This window comes from Pteropus medius, unplaced genomic scaffold (assembly GCF_902729225.1).
Source record: "Pteropus medius unplaced genomic scaffold, Ma_sr-lr_union100, whole genome shotgun sequence".
Taxonomy (NCBI): Eukaryota; Metazoa; Chordata; class Mammalia; order Chiroptera; family Pteropodidae; genus Pteropus; species Pteropus medius.
In genome coordinates, this window is record NW_024351648.1 from 395,555 (window position 1) to 417,188 (window position 21,634).

At 38.7% G+C, this 21,634-nt stretch overlaps 1 protein-coding gene across 17 annotated transcripts in view; it reads left to right on the top strand.

Annotated features, from left to right (window-relative positions):
- CHD2 (chromodomain helicase DNA binding protein 2) overlaps window positions 1-21,634 on the top strand; it is an 89,721-nt gene that overhangs the window by 1,076 nt on the left and 67,011 nt on the right. For 6 of the 17 annotated variants that reach the window (XR_005648915.1, XR_005648916.1, XM_039844024.1 and 3 more), the window contains exons 1-4: window positions 1-3,668; window positions 15,914-16,145; window positions 19,554-19,640; window positions 21,227-21,288. The exons of 1 other annotated variant lie outside the window; for it this stretch is intronic. Coding sequence is in view for 13 of the 16 variants with exons in the window: in XM_039844024.1 (XP_039699958.1) it covers window positions 3,568-3,668; window positions 15,914-16,145; window positions 19,554-19,640; window positions 21,227-21,288 (482 nt within the window). In the remaining 3 variants the exon portion in view is untranslated. Of the gene's footprint in view, window positions 3,669-6,467; window positions 6,705-15,913; window positions 16,146-19,553; window positions 19,641-21,226; window positions 21,289-21,634 lie in introns of those variants that run through there. 10 more of the 17 variants (XR_005648917.1, XM_039844016.1, XM_039844032.1 and 7 more) reach the window with 8 other exon arrangements.

The following is a 21,634-nucleotide window of genomic DNA, read 5'->3' on the forward strand; positions in this document are numbered from 1 at the left end:
GCTATCAACTTTCTTCCTTTTTTCTTTTTTTTGGGGGAAACCTCAGCTTACATTGTTTACCTTGACAGACTGGGTTAGCTGTCTGTGTTATTTTAAGTATTTTACTAATTTGGATTCGTTTTTTAAAGCGTGACCTTGAGATTGCTAATATGCCACACCCTAATTTTTTGGTAGCAATTTATGAAAGTTGAGTTGACTTAAGGCCTCTTACAGCAGTCTAAAGATAAGGTACCTTTATTCAAGGGGGACTTTTTTGTAAAGTACAGTTTTTCTGTCAACACATTTCAGTTTTTAGGTTTTTGTGCTGTAGAAAAATGACCTTGTCGGTTTAGCCACTGCATTGCACCATTTTACATACAAGGCAAATTTTTTCTTTGAAGAATCTAGGATACCCAAACTTGTAACTGAAGGCCATAGAGGAGCCTTGTGGTAGTAAATTATAGTAAATAGACATTTGAGAAAGTTATATGAATGAAAAAATGTACATTTTAAAATGAAACTGCAAAAAGGACCCTTTGACGGATGCCTCTCAGTTTATATTTTTATTTGATTCTGTATTTCTTTTGATACTCTTGACATTTTAGGAAATTTTGATATGATTTATCAAAACCTTTACTCGATGGTTACAGCTCCTGCATTTATGAAATTAAACCTGTGATCCCAGAAATCGTGGAATACTCTTAATACACTTGTTTTGTGTTTGTTACCGTGATGACAATTGTATATTTTACATTTTAAATATTAAAAGGTTTACATTTGTATGCTTATATTCAGACAATGCTTTCTGGTTAGTAGACGTGTAGTGTGTCTTATCCTGGCACTTTAGTTGTAGCTGCTTTAAATTTATTGATTTATTTCGACAGTGTCTCCTGGAATGCTTTTATCTCCTGAAGCTTACAAATGCTCTGTTCAAATCATGATTTGTTTCACGTTTGTTGGAGTACCTTATTAGTGACTAAGTAATAAAGCCTGTGATGTTTTATTGTATGATCTGTATGTTAATTTTTAAAAGTACATATGAATGCATTTCTTGATGTGTTCTTATAAATTGTCATGTTATAAATTTTAAATCATGCAGTTAACAAGGATGTGATGATTGTATCATTTTTCTTCCCAATTTTGTTTTTATAATTTTTCATAAATATAATTTACTATTAGGTTAGTGAATATGAAAGTTTTTAATGTGGTTTATTACAGGTGTTGAATTTTGTTTCATTAGATTTTAAATATTTTGACCCCTGCTTTCAAAAATACCTTTCCACATTCTTTTGCAAATTAAGTTGTCACAGAGTTGGACTGCTTGTCTTTTGAACTGATATGCCTGGGTTAGATTTAGGATAGAAAACTTATAATCCTAAACTGATTTTTCTGAGAAGTACTAGCGATTTGAAGAATCAGGAATCCCCATGTAGTTTGACAAATTATTAAAGATTCAGTACCTAAAATTGTTACTCCCTTGAGTGTAAGATTTGCATAGTCTCAACAGGGGTTTTGGCTTTCTTATGCAAGGTTTGTGGTTAACATTGAACAAACTCTACTTTCTAATTTAAAAAAATCAAGCAGTGTTGTTGTTCCTTGTAATATACTCTCACCTGGAAAACTGCTTTGAAGTCATGATGCATTTGCCTACTGGCAGTGGGGTTACAGCTTAACAAGAAGCTTGCACTTTACTTTTTAAATGCATTTTATCAAGTGTATTTTGATTCATGTAATTGATGAATGTCCAAAAATATTCTAGAGACTCCTTGAAGGAGACGATGGAGTTTGAAATTATTGTTACCCTAAATTGCATACCTTAACACACGTACATAAATATGACATCACTTCCTTTTAACATTGTAAAGCTAAAAGATATTAGTTGTGTTTTATTGTCGATTAACGTTTTTATTTTTAGTGAACTAAAACGAAGGAGACTTTCTGACTAGTACTTGGTTTCTTAATCCATCAGAATTTCTCCTTTAAGGACCTGTTTGAATGGCACAAAGTCTGGTGTTCAGGTAGTACTACAAAAATCACTTGCAGCCTGAGCCACAGGAGAGGAAGGGAGGAGTTTGCAGGTCAAGTAAATTTTGGTCTGAGCATTACTTTAGGATCTGAAAGGATTGAGTGCAAGTTGAGGTTAACCTGATATTTTCCTGTTACTGGAAGTAATGCAGTATTTCATAGTGATTATGTAAGTTTGTTATTCTTGTATTCTTTTGAGGTTAATATTTAAGTATAATGTTATACTTCGTGTATGATTTTTGAATAGTAAGTTTATTTTCAAAAATAAGATTGAAAAAATATTTGGTGTCTGTGAATCTAAATATTTAAAACAAGTTTTAGTGATGGACCTGTGTAGAAATATATACCATGCACTTATCTAAATAATTTACATTTTGGGGCAACTTCAGTAATATCAAAGAATGGAAACAGTATGGAAGGGAATCAGAATGGAACTGTGTGTACACAGAGTTCTGTGTGTTCTGGTACTCTGCCTTTACAATTTATCTTACCTGAAAGTTTATTAAATTTGTCTGCAAATCATCTGCCTTTGAACCAGGTTTATTTTGATAACCTGAGGTGCTGTGAAAATCATCTGCTTTTTAATCAGACTTGTAGCAGTTATTCCAAAAGCCTGGGGGTGTTTAGAAGTGGTTATAATGCAGTTGCTTGTGGACTGGAAAAGACAGTTTAAGTGGCAGCCATTTTATGACACTGGTTAATTCTTACGAATCGGGAGTTTTGAGAAGATGAAAATAAAGAAAATTGGAACCTGAAATACCAAAACCTGTTTTTCTCCCCCCTCCCTCTTTGAGTTCTCTGGTGCTAAAATAAAGGGCAGCTTGGTAGTTAGCCCTGGCAGCAGCTCTGTGAGCCCCTGGCATCTTGGTGCAGGTCCAGCTCAGTCACAAAATGGCTGTTCCTTTGTGCCGCAGCGCTGACAGACATACTGCATTGCACTGTGTACTCGCCAAACAGCAGGAAGTTGCCGTGCCGAGTTCAAAGGCCGGCCGGCGCAGGCGCCGAGAGCTGATTGGCTGTACGCGCGCCTGGTAACAGCGGGTCAACAGCGACGGCCTTCGGGCAGGCCCCGCCCCGTGACGTCAGGCGCCTCGCCGCCGAAACAGCGAACGCGGTGACGTTGGGCTGCGTGCGCAGCCCTGGTGCTTCCTCTTCGCCTGGCGAGCCATCCGGCTGCGGGGAGGGGAAAGGGAAGGGAGGGGACCTCTAGCTGGGACTTTCCGGTGGCGGCAGCTTCCCGGAACGATTTCTCTCCTGGCAGTCCGCTTCGCCTTTCCCTCTAGCGGCCCACACCCTTGGCACGTCGTCTTTTAACATTTCCTGGGAATGGTTTTCTTTTAGAAGCAGTTTTTACTTTTGGAAACCTTTAGGTAGAAAACCTGTCAGTTTTTACATTTTTTCTTTCCTGTGTCTTAGCGGGTCTTTTCCCCTCTTTTCTGTTCAATGTGAAGAGATTAGTGAGTTTTAATTTTGCTACCATTGACCAAAACCATTTCACTGTCAAGGAAACAATTTTATTTAAATTGAAACGTCTTAACAGGTGTTAGAGCTGTTGTTTAATACATGGCTCATAAACCAAGGGAAGATTATTTGAACTTGTCCCCGTGCATTTTTACGTTGTACCATACATTTTCTGAATTGGCATTTGATGGAGAAAAACTCAGGTCAGTATGTGCAAAATGATTTTTTTTAAGACTAATAACGTGATAGTTAAGTAGAAAATAGCGTAGAAATTTGTACTTGTTTAATAACTAAATATTAAGTTAATCTAAAAATAATAGAATACAGCATTAGGCACCCATAATTATGCAAACGAGTGTCAGAAAACGATTATTTTAAAGTGTTGATAGCATTCGCTACAGAAATTTGACTCCCAAAACTTAACCGCTAGTACAATCACTTGACAAAAGCTTGAGAAGCATCTCTGATCCCCCATTCTGGAAGTTTTCAGTCCTGTGGTGATGCTTATTGTCTGCCTTGTTTGGAAACCCTTGCAAGGACTTTTGGTTTAAAAATATAGTTTACCAACAATAACCTTATACAGTCATAAGTAATGAATTTAAACATGAAGGAAAGTCTATATTAGTGTTTTTCTAACGTACCCAACATGAAGTTTTTTTTTCCCCACCCCCCTTGGAGTATTTTTAGCAGTAACAGGAGTGAAGTGGCAGGCATGTGGTTGGACCGTAGTTTAGAATTTTTTTATTGAGTAAAATATGCTACTCCAAAAGAGATGTAGCCATCTGAGTCTAGAGATGTTTACCTGAGCATATCTTAAAGTTTCTGAATGAAGTTTATGAAAGGTAAAATTCACTGTAATAGTTGGTTTTGTAAATTTATACTTTTGCTGCTTTTGGAAGGATTCTCTGGATACTTTTTGGAAACCTTAGGTGAAACTGGGTTTTCAGTTTGTTTTACAGACTTGCTTATTAAGATTTTGTAAGTGATTTTCTTAATTATATGGTCAGGTAAATTATATAATATTTAACAGCCTTAGAGAAAATACTTGTAGAACTTGATTATTAACTGGTGGTTCCAACTTCTTAAAGTGCTTTTCTGATTTTGAGATTAAATAGCTGTATTAAAAATTTTCGTATTTGCTAAATGCTCTTAAATTCCTAAAAGTGGGATAGACTTAAGGCATTGCAATTATGTTCTAGGATCTAAACTATTCTGAAGATGTTTTAACCTAAAATAGATGTCATTACTGTGTGAGTTAAAATGCATATTATAGCAATTCATGTATGAGCCAATTAACTTTTTGAAGAACAAGAGTATTAGGAAGATCTTCATTGAGCCTTTTCTGGGTTTTCCTCCCATGTGCAAAATGGAGTAGTGTTGCTATCTACTTTTTCTCTCTCTCTCTCTCTTTTCCTTTCTGAAAATCTGCAGTTTCCAGTTGAAAGATTCAGTCATCACAGAAAGGTGGGCAAAGTATATGATAAAAGGAATTTCAGTTGTAAAAGTTTTAGCTTGAGAGGTGAATCGAAGTTTAGTTGAATTTTACCTGACAGTATTTGAAACTCACAAATTTTAAGAATTAGTGCCCCCACCCACACCATGTAACAGTGTTCTCACAATTGTGATAGATTACTACCTTAGGCCACCTGAGATTTCCAAACACTGATAATTTCTCCCATAAAATACAGTACAGTTTTTCTTGACAAAAATTGAGTGACTGCTCTGTATGACATCTAGTAAATCTTTTTTTTTTTTTTTTTTTCCTGAAAATCTTAGAATTCAGTTGTGTTTCTTGAAGGGGGGTCACTTTTGCAAAGAAGCAGTGTTTTTTAAATCACCTAAGTTACTCTGCATACAAATTATTGTATACAGATATTCTGCTGGGTGCTCGCTATTGTAGTTGAGTAATTCTCTCTTGCATTTCAGCCTGACCGAGCTTTGAAGTCAAATTTATACCTCAGCAAAACTGCCTATTACTACTTGCTTTGGAACTTTAGTGTTATTAGTGTAAAGCCAGAACAACAAAAGCTGACTCCTATCATCAGATGCCAGGGTCTGTTTAGCACAGTGTTGGAACACTTTGTTTATATGCTTTTTAGACCTTTCCCCCTCAGTCTCTAAAAATGAATGGATAGGGCAGGTAAAAAAGCTACTATACTATAGACCTTTGGGTGCAGTTTATGAGGTGGGGGACAGGCATTGTTTTGGGAAATAAATAATTGAGAACCGAGGTGAATGGAAGCCATCTGTACTTCAGTTCAAAACAGTTCCAATTTAGCATTTTATCGTTAGCATGTTTGGTTAAGGCTCACCTTTTTTGGTATTTCATTAACATCATCTGGATTGTAATTCAAAAAGTATTTAAATTCCCTTTCCTGGAGAGTCCCACAGTTTGAGGACTGACTATAAGATCACCCTGATTTTCAGGGGTTGAATGTTGAAGAGCTCTGGGTAAGGCATCACTCTAAGAACAGTCCTAATTTTGTACTTTGGATTCAGTTCTAAGGAGTTATTTTGTCATTTTTGTCTTTAACTGTTCCCTCAGTGCCTGTGTGTAATAGGTAGCAGCGCAGTGTGCACTGTAGTACTGAAAACTTGTCCCCCAATTTGGGCCAGTGAAGCACACTCATTTTTGGACTTGGCAATTTTCTCGTTTTTAAAATGTGGACAATAATCTTCATTGGGTTATGCAGATTAAATAACACCATACCTATAAAGTGCTTAACAAAGATCCTGGTACACTGAAAGTGCTCCGTACATGTAAACGATCCATGATATCACTCCCCATGCTTCATCTTACATTCCTAGCCTCCTGCACTAAGTGTCTCTGAAAGAGCCAGGTGGTCCCCGAGGGCTGTGGTTGGGATCCTGGTCTCCCACAGGTGTCTGCCTGGGTCAATTAGGAGAGCTTAAGAGCTTAAAATGATTTTAGGAGGCAGATCCCATTTAGTTAATTGAAACTTTGGATGTTTTTTTTTGAAGTCATCTTAGGATTTTTTTTTTTCCCCTCCTGAGAAAGCCAGCCTTTTGAAGGTGTAGCATATGATTCTTTCTGGACTGGAACAGCCTCTTGTGTGAGTCATAGTCCTACTCTTGGCAGTCACTCTGAGCAGACACCTCCCCCTCCGCCCCGCCCCTTCTGTAGCAAGTAATTATTGGCCTGGTTCACCCTCTGCCTCACTTCCTCAAGCTGTACGGGAGTGGATATAGTGACTGCCAGGGTGCAGTGTCGTGTGGATATAAGTAAGAGCAGTAACATTTACCGCCAGTGTTTAATTGCCTGGGGCTGGCTTTCTGTAATCCTGCACCATAGCCTGTATATTTGATTTAGCATCATGCCTCCAGCCTAGTTCATTATGTTGGAGCTATGGTCTCAATATTTGTGTGTGTGTGTTTTTTCTGCTTCCGTTTTTTTTCATGGTTTATGAGTCAGTTGTGTTAAAAAAAATAAACAAAAACAAAAAAGAAAAACAGGCCCCAAACAGAGTCACTTATGTGAAAGCTCACATCAGCAACCTAAAACCTAATACCTAACCTAATTACAGTTTCAACTTTCCCTAGGAATGTGACTTTTTAACCAGCCAACCCTGGAATTTCCTGGTCAGCATTAGGAGGCAATCCGCTGATTGAACCCTCCAGTTCTCCTTAGAGTGACCTTGCCTGAAACAATGGGTTCCTTAATAATTTCCTTTTCCTGTCCCCCTTCTGCCTTTAAAAACCTTCCCACTTTGTACAATCCTTTGAAGTTCTTCTGTACTTGTTAGCTGGGATGCTGTTCGAGTCACGAAGTGTTCAGTAAAGCCAATTAGATCTTTAAATTTTACTTGGTTGAATTTCTATTTAACAATTGAGATCTACTTTTTTGTTGTTCTTATGTGAGACCTTGAAGAGCTTCTAAAAATACCATGTCCAGCCTGATCCCTGGGATTGAGTTAAATTTTAGAAGTTCCCCATCATGTGTTTTAAATTTGCGTGTGTCTCCATGTGTTTCAAATCTGCTGATGGAGCACTTGTGTTTCTGTTCCTTTGTAACCCTTGGTCTTTCCATTACTTGTCTCGTTTTCTCCATTCCCTTTTTAGGGCAGTTTTAACAGCAGCTTTAGTTTGCAGGTCTGGAGGCACAGAGGGGTGGGGCGGGGTGGTGATAAGGCGAGTTGTATGCTTGATAAGAATTTCTGCATTGTGTCATGCCAGATCGAGCTGTGAGCATACCTTTAAAATGTGTATACTCTTGGAATGTTTTCACTTCAAGTTGTTTTAAATTCTAGTGCTGTCTCTTCCATTTTAGATCACCTCCAAAAGCATGGATTCTAGAATTAACTTGGAATGCAGTCACTTAAGTCCATTAAGAACTCCCTCCAGCTGATAAAGGAACTGTAAAACCAGGGTCTGTATCAGTGGATGTCAGCTGCCCCATGGAGCAGTTAGAGGGCTGTTTGTCACTGTTGGTGGATTGTGAGCTGTAACTAGCATAAAAGAAAAAGAACATGAAGGTGAACCTTAGGGTACTGCATTTTGTGTAGGTTATTAAGTCCAGCAGTGCCTGTGATGTCGGTAATCTTTCATTTTAGATTTCGTCGTGAGAAACTAGCATGCGTTGAACAGTTTATAGAAAAATACCAGAGTAGTTTTCCATTTTGTTGAGTGCTGACTCTGTTTCAGGCACTGTTTCAAGAGTTTTTGAAATGTAGATTTTATTTAAAGTGAGGGTTAGTGTAGCCAAAATACTTAGTGACCTCCTTAGGGGTAACCCGGCTCTCCAAGTTAACTCTCACGGGACACTCTTCCTTCGCAGGTCTGTAGGTGGCCCTATGTCCCGCTGAGTCCTTTATCCCTCTGCCATTCTTCAGTTGTATGCTTAAAAGGATTTGTAGATTCTTCTCAAGTTTGTTTCTGCTGGTTGTGCTTGCAGTTTTGCATTTCAGTGATCAAACCAACAGGTGAAATGGGTGAGAGCTGTTGTAATTGAAACGAAGTTGATCGCTTTGGGAGGGTTCGATAACAGTTGTCATGTACAGTACCTGCTTCGAGCCTGGAACGTGCTCTGAGGCCTTGCTGTGTGGTAATTTGATGAATCCTCACGAGTGTCTGAGGTATGATTATCCTCCCTATATTGTAGGTGAGTAAACTGAGGCACAGGGTGGAATAAGTGGTGGAACTGGATTCAAACACAGGGATCACTTAAGCATTTTGGCAGAAGTTGCTATTAAACTAGATGGGTAAGAAGAAGCTATAGGAAGTTGAGGAAAATAGTAAAAATCTAGAATAATTCTTCATTTGGCTTTTCCTAAGATCTTTTGAAGAAACCAGAAACTCAAAATCAGAGTGCATCATAGGTGTGAGTGATGCCAGAAACACAATGCTGTTTAGAAAGCCATAATTTTACATCAAAAGATTCAGGTTAATCTTGAATCAAGTAGCCCCTGCAGTGGTTTCCATGGGGTAGTTTGAGGAAAGGTAGGTGGGTGGGTGGGAGGGGTGGGTCCTGGAGACCTAGGAAGAACTTTGTCTTTGTGGAGGTTGATTCCCTTTCGTGAAGATTGGGCTTTGCTTCTAGTTTTCTTTTTGTTGTTCTGAACTTAGTTTGCAGATAGGCTTTGTATCAGAATCACTTGAGAATGCTGCAGCACCGGCCCACAGCTGATTAGGTTTTAGAAGTTAAAGTAGTAGGGTAGGGTAGATAGCCGATTGCCCAGAGCCCCCCAGGTGGTCAGCTGTGAAACCAGGCTTGAGTGAGTTCTATGTGCGAGTCCTCTAGGGCAGTAGTTCTTGCATATGTAGTGTGTGTATCTTAGAGAAGTTAGAATTAAATAATGCTTCTGAAGCAGTGGTTTTCAACTAGAAACATCCCCTGTCCAGCCCCATTTGTGACTTTTGGCACCTCCCAGAGATATTCTCGGTTGGGGTGCAACTGGTATCTAGTGGGTAGAGGCTATAGGGATGCTGCTAAACATTGGGCAACACACAGGACGGCTCCAAAAAGGATTAGCCCAAAGCGTCATTAATCCTGGGTTTGAGAAACTCGTCTGAGATGTCTAGCAAAGTGCTTGTCACAGTGAAAGTTGGTCGTTACTAAGAAAGTTGTGTGCCTTGGCCTTTCCTGATCCAGGGACCCCACTCACTTTCTATGACACTGGGCGTAAACGCTCTTTCCCACGGAGGGTGGCAGCCAGGTCTTTTAAGATCTTTGAATTTTGGAGTTATAAAAGTCTAAAGATTATAGCCTAAAAGTTTATAAGGAAAGACAGGCCTCAAAGGGCTGAAAGGAATTCCTGCTTCAACCAGTCCATCTATCCTCAGAGTTGTAAATGGATGGGAAGAATACATCACTTGAGATGGTGAATTACAGAAGAGCTTTTCCTCACGTGCCTGCTTTTCGCTGCTTGGTGGGTCCAGTTCTTACCTGCCTAGAAGGCTTGCCCCGGCCTTTCCATAATCCTTAGAGCATTGCCAGATCCGGATTGGGTAGGTCTTGGTGAGATGGTTTTCCAGCTGTACCTTTTCCAAACTTCTTGCTATAATGGACTCTTCCCCAGTGATATGCATGTCTGGGTGCCATTTGTTGGATGCACCCTAAACTACATAGGACTACTCGGATGCTTATTGGTTGTTGGGGAGCAGAAGTAGCGTGGTAACCAGTGTTAGAGTAACTTCCAGAAAAACTGAATCCTAGGAACATCTGAATATTGATCAATTCTGTAGTGTTAGAAGCACAGCTTTTTTTTTTTTTGAGAAATTCAGAAAAATTCAAAAAATACCATTAAAATTTTAAATAAGTTAGATATAATTAAAATCCTATTTACCTCTTCCTAGTCACTTTTATGAACTTGGCATGTAAAAATGGTGGGATTTTAAGACATACATGGTTCACATGACACATTTTGCATTTTAAAAATATAATAGTTTTGAAATTGTAATGTTGATATTTATAGATCTAATTCATCCTAGTCTGTTGTAATTAATTGCATAGTATGACTTTCACATTTTATTTTTACATTGTCATACATGGACATTTAGATTATTTTCTAATTTTTGATCTTATGAGCAGAGCTCTGAACAATTTAACACTTTCCACCCTCAGCACAATTTAGATAATTTTAATAGGTTATATACTCATAGATTGAATTGCCTGATTCACATGGATATTTTGAGGTTTATTGTATGATGTCAAGGTGCTTTCCAGAGCTTCTACTGATTACTTTTTCGATGAGGGTATATGAATACTATTTTTCTCTACTTTCTCACTATCATTTAATATTACTAGACTTTTAAAGTTTCTGCAAAACAGATGAGTGTAAAATAATCTGTTGGAATATACACTTCTCAAATTATCAGTGAGGTTTAATTACCTTTTCATAAGTTTATCGGCCGATTCAGTTTCTTTTCTGTCCATTTCCTTTGCCCGGTTTTCTATTGTATTTTTCTTTGATGTGTAATTCTTCACATGTTGTATGTATAAATATTTTGACTTTTAACCTTGTTTATAATGTGGCTTAGTCATGAGAATCATAGGACTTGAGCTAGAGGTGGAATAGGTCTTAAATTTATCTATACCTTTTCATCTTAAGACAAACAAGTAATTGGAAGGACTCGTTCTGCATCAACCTTGGATGGCTTAATAAGCATGACAGGGTGGGACAGCAGTACCACCTAAGAGGTTAAATAGTGCAGATTCCATAGTCCAGACTGGGCGGGGGTGGGGATGATGACAGCATTATGCACACACTTGGGCTAAGCCTCTTTTGTAAAGTGGGGATGGTTTGTCATCTTTGTTTTAAGGATTAAAAAACTGTTGCATATGCCTGATACATGAGTGCTCCATAAATATTAGCTGTTCCATCATTGATAGAGCTGAGTCTGGAAGTAAGTTTTAATGGGTTTCCAGTGTAGATTGCTTTGCGTTTTTACTGGATTTGCTTTCACCATCACCACCACCACCACCACCAAAAAAACATGTTCTGCCAAGCAGTTCAGCCATTTTGTAAGTTTAGGAAAATAAACTATCCAAGTGCTGAAATGGCAGCTCTTGGGCAGAGAACCTACAGGCTTGCTCTTTTAAGGAAGTGATGCTGTGCTGCCCTCTTGTGGCCATTTAGGAAGTAACAATTAAGAAGTTAAAAATGGAACACAGTAGCTATTAATGCAGCTTGCTTTCAAAGTCCATTGTAAGAAATACGTAATCACTTAATTTTGCCAGCTTCAGAAAGGATTTTGAAGAGATACCGAATCCTTTTTATCCACAAGTGAAAACAAACGTTAAACTTTTTTCATAAGCATTTATTTTTTTATTAGAATCTAAAATTCCAATACTGACTTGAATCCCTTTCATTTATTTTTGCATCGTTTTCCCCTTGTATTGATTGTTCAAAGATTATAAAACGTGTCCAACTTAGTTTTGAGATACTTATTTCAGATTTTATTTTCAGATACTTATTTTTTGTGAGAATTCTATATTAATGGTGGATAATCCTGAAATTATAATTTTTAATTGTATTAAAACTATTAATGCCGTTGGAAGTCAGGTAATTTTCATTGTTTAGGTGAAAGTTTAGTCAAAGGATTCCTCATCCACTAATTCAATTTGATCCGTTTTTTGTCAGTCTTGTAGACTTTCCACATCTACTCCAAGTCAGCATCACAAACTACAAATTTAGCATTCATAGTGTTTAGTATTATAACTAGGCATTAATAGCAAATCTACATAATATTTCAAGAAACATCTCGTCCTATGAGGGAAAAATTAGACTGTCATTGCCATAAATGTGGAAGTATTTAGTTTTTTGTTTTTGTTTTTAATTTTCCATTTCAACATTTAGGAACTTGTCCTTCTAGAAATATCATATTAATTGAGTTTTCTTTTTATTAACGCTTTTTAGAAAACATTTTTTCCCACTGAATATTATTTAAAGTCTATTAAATCTGACTTGCTAGTTAAAAAAAAAATAAGGAAACACTTGTTTAAATCTTCAGCTCATGTGTAGTATTGGGAGTATATGCATCCCTTACCTTGATTTTATTAGGAGTCATTTTAGACATTAAAAAGATTAATACATACTGAACAACTCAACTATGAACTCATCACTTAGCGTCAGTCATAAAACCTCACTAATACCATTCTCTGACCCTATCTGCCTCCCTCATCCCCCTATAGGTAAATACAATTGTGAATTTGCTGTTTATCTTTTCTTGGATTTTTCATAGTTACTTTTTTTTTTTCTTTTTGAAATTAATTACACAAGTAGTTCATGGAATCTACTAGTATATTTCAATAACCTATCCAACAGGGTAAACCACTGTTAACGGTTTGGTGATTAAAATGCATTTACGTGCATAGGTGCTAATAGAGAAACATAGCTCTGTTTTTTACCTAAAAGGTTTGTATGCATTGTGACATGTCTAGAGGTCACACTTTCTTACACAAACAAATATAGAGCTGCACAAGAAGATATATACAAAGATTTATAGTTTTATTGGTTACAGTGAACAGTTTGGAAATCTCAGAAATCATAGAACTATGAAGTGCACCAAGGGTATTTGTAGTTTATTGACTGAGAGGACAACTTAAAAATAATATAAATGTCCCATTACTAAGAGGACAAGTTAAGTAAAATATTGTATATTCATACTCTGAAGCAGTTGAAGGGAATGAGATATTCATACATACGTACATAACCTAACGTGGGTAATGACATTGGATGTTTCTGTTGCATCTACAAATAATTGCTGCTTTTCACACAAACACTGAAAGGATTTCTAGTTGACCAGACCGTCCTAGTTCTGTTCAGACTAATGTTGCTTTTTCTGACTTTGTGATTCAAGTTGGTAGTTGAAGATTTTCCATTTTCTTGTTGGAATGTTTTATATTTCATGGCAATATATGGACCATACTGTCGTCCTACGGCAATTAAAATTGGTGGTGATTGCCACAGTGTTAATTGCAGCCTTAATCTCTTATCTAGAGTTAAGCCTTACGGTAGCAGTTAAAAACCTAAAGCGTTCATTTCAAAAGGATTTTGAGAAGATCACATACTCTAGCAAAGTCAGTCAGCCCCCTGCCCATTTCCTTTTCTAGCGTACTAGGCACAGGAAGCGTGAACGGCTGCTTAGCTCTCAAGTTTGTTGGGGAGGTCGACAGTTGACAAATTACTTGTATTGGATGGGACAAATGGGAGGCCAAGTTGCATGAATGTTAACAGCGGAGACATTGGAGTCAGCCACCTAAGCCAGCATGTTTTAAAGAGTGAGGCAAGAGCCTTGGGAGCCTGCGGGTTGGAGCTCGAGTTGAAAGGGGGCTGCCTGTCCTCAGTTCCCAGGGATGGTAAGTAACCGCCATGGCAGAGGTGCTGCGACAGTATAGTGGAAATACCTAATAGGCACCGAGTTTGGGATTGGAGAGCACAAAGGATTGCTTCGTAGAGAAGGTAATGCCTGATGCATAAGCAGAGATGGGAGGTGAGCGGTACTAGGGCTTGCTGTGCCCCACACGTGGATTAGTATGGCTCCAGCAGGGTAAGGGGAGGAGTGGTTAAGTGATAAGTCCTGAGAAATAGGCAGAGGCCGGGTTTCATCGGGCATCTGAGATTGGATGTTGTCGCTGACCATGTGTCGGGTGTCCGGGAGGAGGTGGGCGGCATTAGCTCCCTAATCTTTCAGGCGGTCAGCCGTTTTGGCAGTGCAAGTGAAGCTTCCAGGTCATCCCTTACAGCCCTATCAAGCAGGCTGCTCCTTCTAAATCCTTGACAAGGAAATTCTGGAGCTGCCTCTGTCCCTTTCTGTGCGTGAGCAGCGGTGGAAGTGCAACTTAGTAAATCCCAACTAGAGCCGTGAATTGTGTGGTGCTGGCTCACCAGTGGGGGCTGAGCTGGGAGGAACTTTGTTAGGGTCACCAGTGGGGGCTGAGCTGGGAGGAACTTTGTTAGGGTCACCAGTAGGGGCTGAGCTGGGAAGAACTTTGTTAGGGGAATCTGAGCGTGGGTGTGAAATTCTGAAATTTGTAATGTTTGGATAAAAAGCTTTGGCATTTAGCTGTCATTTGATGATGCTCTCATGACCCCTCTGGTAATGTCACAGAGGATGGCACAGGCTAGAGATGATCTAGGGTTGAGGCTCAACCCGTGGGTGCCAGAGCCTACACTTTTAACTGTGCTCTCTAGCCTTCGTCTTTTCTCTTGCCTGATGACCACCTTCTGATTGGTTACAGGTAGAGAATAAGTGACTTCAGATGCCTTTAGTCAGCTTTTACTGTGTCAGTAAGTATAGTGAGGCCTTGATAGTAGCAAGTCACCATTCCAGGGATGCATGACTAGTTTTGGACATGATGTAACAGGGATAAGATTTATTTTCCGAATCTCTAAGGTTTTGTTACCCCCCGTGGTAAAATACAGTTTGCACTTTATAGCCAGACTTGGGGTGCAGTCCCCGCTTTCCCCCTACCCTCACACTTCTGGTTTTGTCATTGACCAGGTTACTTAAAACATCTCAGTTTTTTCACCTTTCATGTGGGGATAATAATGCCTAATAGATTTGTTCTGGGGAATAAGCACAGTGATACACATGTGATAGCGTAATGCCTGGTCCCCCTTAGATGGTTGAAAATCCTTCCTCAGCCTTTTGTCGTTCCTGTTTTGTGGCTGCTTCTGTCACCTGCCTTAGGTTACTTCCCTGAGGAGTGTTTGGAATATGAGGAAGGGCCAGGGGTGTGTGGTAGGAAGTAGAGGTCTGTATCGGATTAGGCCTTCACCTTAGAGTCAGAATGGTTCTTTTTGTTTATTTTGTCCAGATAGGTCTACCAGATCTGGGACTCAATACAGGAGATTCCCAGGCAAGATCTCTGGTTTGAGGTTAACGTGTGTATTTATATAGCTACCCAGACAAATCTGATTTGCACCTGTTGTTGAGAACACTGGATAATTGCAACCAGATTACATTCTTTCTTTTTTGGGTAACCCTGCCTTGGTTTTGGTTTCTTCTGTGTTGGTTGGTGTTTTAGGTTTGTGTTTTGTTTTGTTTTTGTTTTTGTCTTGAGGGAGGGAGGCATGATATAAAACAAATAAGATGTAGTGGATTCAGACAGATCAGCTTGGTTTAAAATCCTACCTGTTATTTGGGAGAGTTACTTGTACCTCCAAGCTTCAGGCCTTTTTTTTTTTTTTTATCTGAATGGAGGAGAGACTAGTATCTCCCTTCTGAGTTTTTGTGAAAGAGCTAATCTATATAAATTAGCTGGTATATGGCATCGTGTGAGCACTCAGGGTGGTAGCCAGTAGGAATATTGAGATTGATAGTAATATTATTGCAATATAGGGATATCAAAGTTAATTTGGGAGGTTTGATCTTTTATTATCAAAACTACTATCCACTGTCATTTTACTGCTAAGATTTGTAAAAACAGATTTATGTGGCAGTTTTTAAATCTTTTAAAATCTTTTCTTTTAAAAAAAATAATAAGTCACTCAGCATCTGAAGAAGCTTCGGGTTCAGACTCAGGCAGCCAGTCGGAGAGTGAGCAAGGCAGCGATCCGGGAAGTGGACATGGCAGCGAGTCAAATAGCAGTTCTGAGTCTTCAGAGAGTCCGTCGGAATCTGAGAGTGAATCGGCAGGTTCCAAATCCCAGCCAGTCCTTCCAGAAGCCAAAGAGAAGCCAGCCTCTAAGAAGGAGCGGATAGCCGACGTGAAGAAGGTATCTCCTATGCTGTCCAGTACAAGCAGGCCACTGGCCGGGGTCAGGTGGCAGATCTCTATTCCCTAGGAAGACTCATTAATGTGTCTTGATAAGGAAAACTACAGTTACCTTTCCAAATATACTCTCTCTGGATATGAATGGAGACTGCTTTTCCCCTTGCTAATTGATATAGTAGATATAGGCTATAAAGAAAATAATTACATGCACCGTCAAATTTTAGGGCAAAAGGACAAATTTCTGTAAGTTTGGTTTTTAACATTTTTAAAAAGGTGGTTAATATTTTTTTTATGTAACTGTATAAAACCAGAGAGAATCATTGACAGATGATTCTGTCAGATTGACAGTGAAATGCAGTTGTAAAGCGTAGTGTTGGATAATCACAGTTTAAGAATAAGGGTAGTTTTTGTGATCAGAAGAACGGAAGAGATACTTCTTACAGAGAAAAAGTTAATCCATGCCTAGGCATGTAGATATTCTTTGCCTGACGTCTTCCAGCCAAGTATGCAAAACATCAAAAATGAAGTTGTGTGGCATTTTTCTCATTGATGCCCAAACTTTGGGATGCATTCCTTTTGGAAAGAATTACTGACTTTTAATCATAAGAATACAGTTGATCATTTAAAACCCCATTTTGAGAGAATTATATTTTGATCACTGAAAATGCAAAATAATATTGCTTTTAGAAATTTAATAATGTCTAAAGAAATTAAAAACTTTATGCTAAGTCAGTTTTTATTCTAAGATGCAAACCTATATCTGCAAACTCAGGTTTTCATAGTAGTACAGTTTTAAATTACCTGCAAGTTCTGTAGAATAGTTTCAAGAAACATGAAATTAAAAAACAATGCAAAACTGGTTTTGACTCTTGAGGCAAAATTGGGATGAACTATGCTAAATTAGGTTCTTCTGTTCCCAGCATAACCGTTTCTTGTTAAGTGCCCCTTAGGAACTGGTGGGAAGTTGGGCACTGTGATGGTAGAGCTGGGGCTGGGAAAGTGCGAGTTGTCCTTGCCAAGCAGTGCGTCACCAATGACGTGACCTTCAGACACTCGAGTGCTGTGACTCGTTGCCCGCTCACTGTGTTGGGTGGACCTTTCACAAGAGGCAAGTCAAGTGGTGACTTATTTCATTCATTCAGAAAGACCCTGCATGTGAGGAAAACAAAACAAAATCAAAGACCGTGCATGCAGAAGTTCTTGCTTACAGGTCTTGCTCTGAGTGTCTTTAAACTCAGGGATGGACCATCCAGACTTGTGGCAGAGGCCTTGGCGTGGTGATTTTCACAGCCTGATGTCTAGGCCTGGTTTCCTGTGCACTCTAGATCAGGTGCTTATTCCAGAAGACCACGACACATGTTCGAATGAAGTATAATGGACAAATCAGTCTGGCTTTTAGTTTTTCTTCTGTACGGTGGAGAGTTTCTTGTAGAGATGAAAGGAAACTATAGGATTCACAACTGTTAACTTTAAGACTGTACATATGTAATTTCATTTAAAAAGGTAAGAAAGGAGGGGAGTCGTTATAATTTCAAGATAGAAGTACAGCGTCAGGCAGAAATATTAAAATATACTTTTAAAGTTAAGGTGATCAGTTCTAAAAAGTTAAAAAAAATTAACGCTTGGATGGACATAACAGCCAGTTAGAAAGATTGGATTGTGACTTGAATGATTGTTTTTCTAAAAAAGGAGACTTCTCAGGAAGGCTTCGTTTTCTGTCCCTTGGTAGCTTTTTCATCGAAGAGTTGAATTACATATCAGAAGGACAAATAGGAATGCAAGATGATTTCAGGCTGTCTGAATTACAGTATGTACTGTAATGAAGTTCCAACAGTTGAGCGTGAATGCCTAGTATTTAAATGATAAAACTAATTGACATAGTGTCACTTAAATATTTTAGCCACTCCTGTTAATAAAAGCTCTGTACATACCTTTGCTGAAAAAGTTCCATAGCTTTAGCAGAAGTTCAAAAAGGGCGGAGGTGGAGATGGCAGACAGGTTAGAGTAAAGCTCTTTGTCTTCTGTCTCTGCCAGGGTTCAGTGTTCTGCATTTGCTTCCTCTTTGCCCTAGATTCTTACCACTTGGTTATTCCTAACTCCATTCATTTGGACCTTTCGTCTTCCGATTCTGAGATTATTCTAAGGTCGTTATGGATTTTTCACCTTCATAAACTGAAGACACTGGATTACACGATTACAGTGGGTTCTAGTTCTAAAATGCCTATTTCGTGGAACATCTCGCTAGTTTTCTTTGGAGACCTTGTTTTTCTGTAGCTTCCTTTTTTTTTTTTAAGGCACTGTTGAGTGTCCTCCCTTGGCTTAGTGACATTGTTTTTTTCTGGATCGTCTTTCATCAACTTTGTCTTTTCAGGGTCCACTTGCACACATCATGTATCTCAGCGGCTTCCCCTCTTTCCAAATATTTTCATGACATTAGCTGTCACCTGCATTTTGATGACAAACCCACATTTCTAATCTTAGCTGTCAAGCATCTCTTCTACATATTTAATTCCTGTTAAACATTTTCACTTCCGTGTTCCACAATTTGTTCAAATTAATTTTGCCTATACGTAATTGATTTTATTAAAAGAACACATGATATACTCAGCAGCAGTGAGATTAGGGGTTAGACTCTAATCATTAGAGTCTAACCTAATGAGATTGTGGAAGGAGGGACCTTGTACATCTTTTCTGTAGATTTGTTGATTTGAATCTTTACTAAGATAATGTTACTGCATTGTGAGAAAAATTTTCTCTCCAACTGATTCCTCCTTTAAATTTTATTTTTTGATCACTAGTGAGGATGGTTCCTAAAAATAAAAAAGCAAAATTTATTACTGCTAGAAAATAAAATCACATGTGCTAGAGAAATAGCAGTGGTTCTTATTCTCAGAACTTCTAGCCAAATGTTAGACATACCTAATTTGCATGTATCTGGCATGTTACATGTGCTGAGAAATTTAAAGAAATATACACATAGCCTGATTCTTATTTAATTAGATGTGGTGGGGCCCTGCTTATTTCTTATTTCTTGGATGGGTCAATATACACGAAGTATTAGATACTTAAAATTCATCAGTAAATACTTTATCTTTAATGGAAACAGTTCTTTTTGCCTTGCCATATTATTCAACTGTAAGTTTATATTTTAATCATGGGTAAGCAGTATACTGTATAGTCTAATAGCCATTAGTAATGTAGAGGCATTGTTAAACTTTAATATGTTTTAGGGTAATATGCCTTGTTCTTTTTAAAGATAATACCTTATTATAGTCTCATACACAAAACTAACAAAACAATCCTTTTGATATTTAGTTATGTGAATTCTCTTAACATACATGTTCCAGAAATGAAAATAGTAGATGGAGGTCAAGAAAAAAGATTGATGCGTGGTCTGTTAATTTTACAGATGTGGGAAGAATACCCTGATGTTTATGGGGTTAGGCGGTCAAACCGAAGCAGACAAGAACCGTCACGATTTAATATTAAGGAGGAGGTAAGAAAAAAAGACTGTTAAAGGGGACACATTTAAACTCCTTATCTTACCTCATCCTTTCTGACTCCGGTGTGTGTTGCCATTAAGAAGACTGAGCTTCAGGCCACGGGAGTTGAGTGACTACTGTGAGCTTATGGCAGATGTTTCAGTAAAGTGTCAGAGTATAACAGAACTGGCCTCATTTTTTTTCTTTTAAACGTTTCTCATAGTGAAATTGTATCAAGAAGTTTTTAAATACCTAGTTTCTCAATCTTCTGGATTTTGTTAAATGAGTAATTTGTTTGGTAAACAAATATAACAATGTATAAGTAGTTTCAGATTTATTTCTGAGAAAGGAAAGAGAATTTGCTTGACATAGTAATGTATTTTATTTTATCTAATTTCTTTAAATTTGGTTTCCTGGCTTATTTTTAGTGTACAGTATAAAATGTTTCATGCATACTCTGATCTAATTGAGAGATTGAATACAGTGGTGATTTTAAAATTAGTATCGTTTCCTTGGTTCTGTTGTTTTTGTAGAATCAGACTTTTCTCACCTCTTTGTTTATGTGATACTTTTGTGCATTCTTATCGCTCTATTAGATTTGTAGACTGCATTCTGGAGAGATGCTCTTTTGTCTCTCAGTGTAATGTCCCCTGTCTGCATTTTAGGAGGACTTTCCTATTCTTAACAATACATCATCCTTCTGATAAAAGCTGAATATTAATGGCCATAGGTTAGCGAGTTGAGAGTGGGTTTCAGTAAATGTACTTTAAAAGGCCAATTGACCGTAACGTGCACATTGCACATATGGCGTTTTGTTTTGAGTGACCTCTGAGCTGGTTTGCCCTGGCTGGCCTTTTCCATAGTGTCTAGGACCAGGTTACTGAGCAGCGTGTTAGAACCAGCCACATAGTCGTGCAAATCTTTTTCTTTTCTCTTTTGTACAAAAACTAACATTGTGGGGCAGAAGACTAAGAGCGATCGGACTGGTTTGCCATTTTGCTTAATTTTGGGGAGAAAGAGCTGTTCTGGTGCCTTTTTTGGCCTAGCAGTGTTGGCAGAGCACCTTCGGCTCTTGATTGAACATGCTCTTTAACGAGTCTAAAATGAAATAGTTCCGTAGCCACTGCCTCTGATGGCACACTAACCGCTGTGGCATTTCCATAGGATATTCTGCATCTGCAGGATCCAGTATGGTGACCACTAGATAAGTGGCTTTTAAAATAAAAATCGAGTGAAATAAAAAGTCCCGTTCCTTAGTCATACTAGCCACACTTCAAGGGCCGCTGGCTGCGATATTAGACATTGCAGATACAGACCGTTTCCATCATCCCAGAAAATTTTATGGGACTGTGCTCTTCTAGAAGTCGAGTGGAGGGAAATAGTTCCTGGCGTTAGAGATAAGGCGGTAATGACAGACAGAAGTTAATCTTCAAAGCTGAGGAAGGGTGAGCACCACCGAACATATGCGTAGGTTTCTTCCTGTCTAAAAGCTCATGTGGAATAATGTCATATTGAGTAGATCGTTGAACCAGGGGGTGGTGGTGTCCCTAAGAACTGTGAATTAAAGTCTGCGATCATTTCTCCCCCTTACCCACTGAAGGCAAGTAGCGGGTCTGACAGTGGGAGCCCAAAAAGAAGAGGCCAGAGGCAGCTGAAAAAACAGTAAGTCTTTCACGGGGAAACTGCAGCCTAGTGGCGTGGCGCGTGTCGGCGTCTCTGGGACCGCTGTCACTGTCTGCAGCCTGTCCCGGTCCCAGAGGCTGCTCTGTCTGAGGTCACCTTGGGTCACTGTTCAGCTTGATCTGCAGCATTGGAAGCCCAGGCTGGTCAGTTTTGCACATGTAAGTATTTCACACGTGCTTGGGCGGCTCCTTGGGGGCAAACCCCAGGTTATTCCATCCAGTTACCCCAAATGAGCTCAGTTATTTTTTTGTGCACAGATACCAAATATATAGGTATTTGGTATTCTATTCTGATGAAGCAAGGAACAGATTTTTCATTTCCGTTT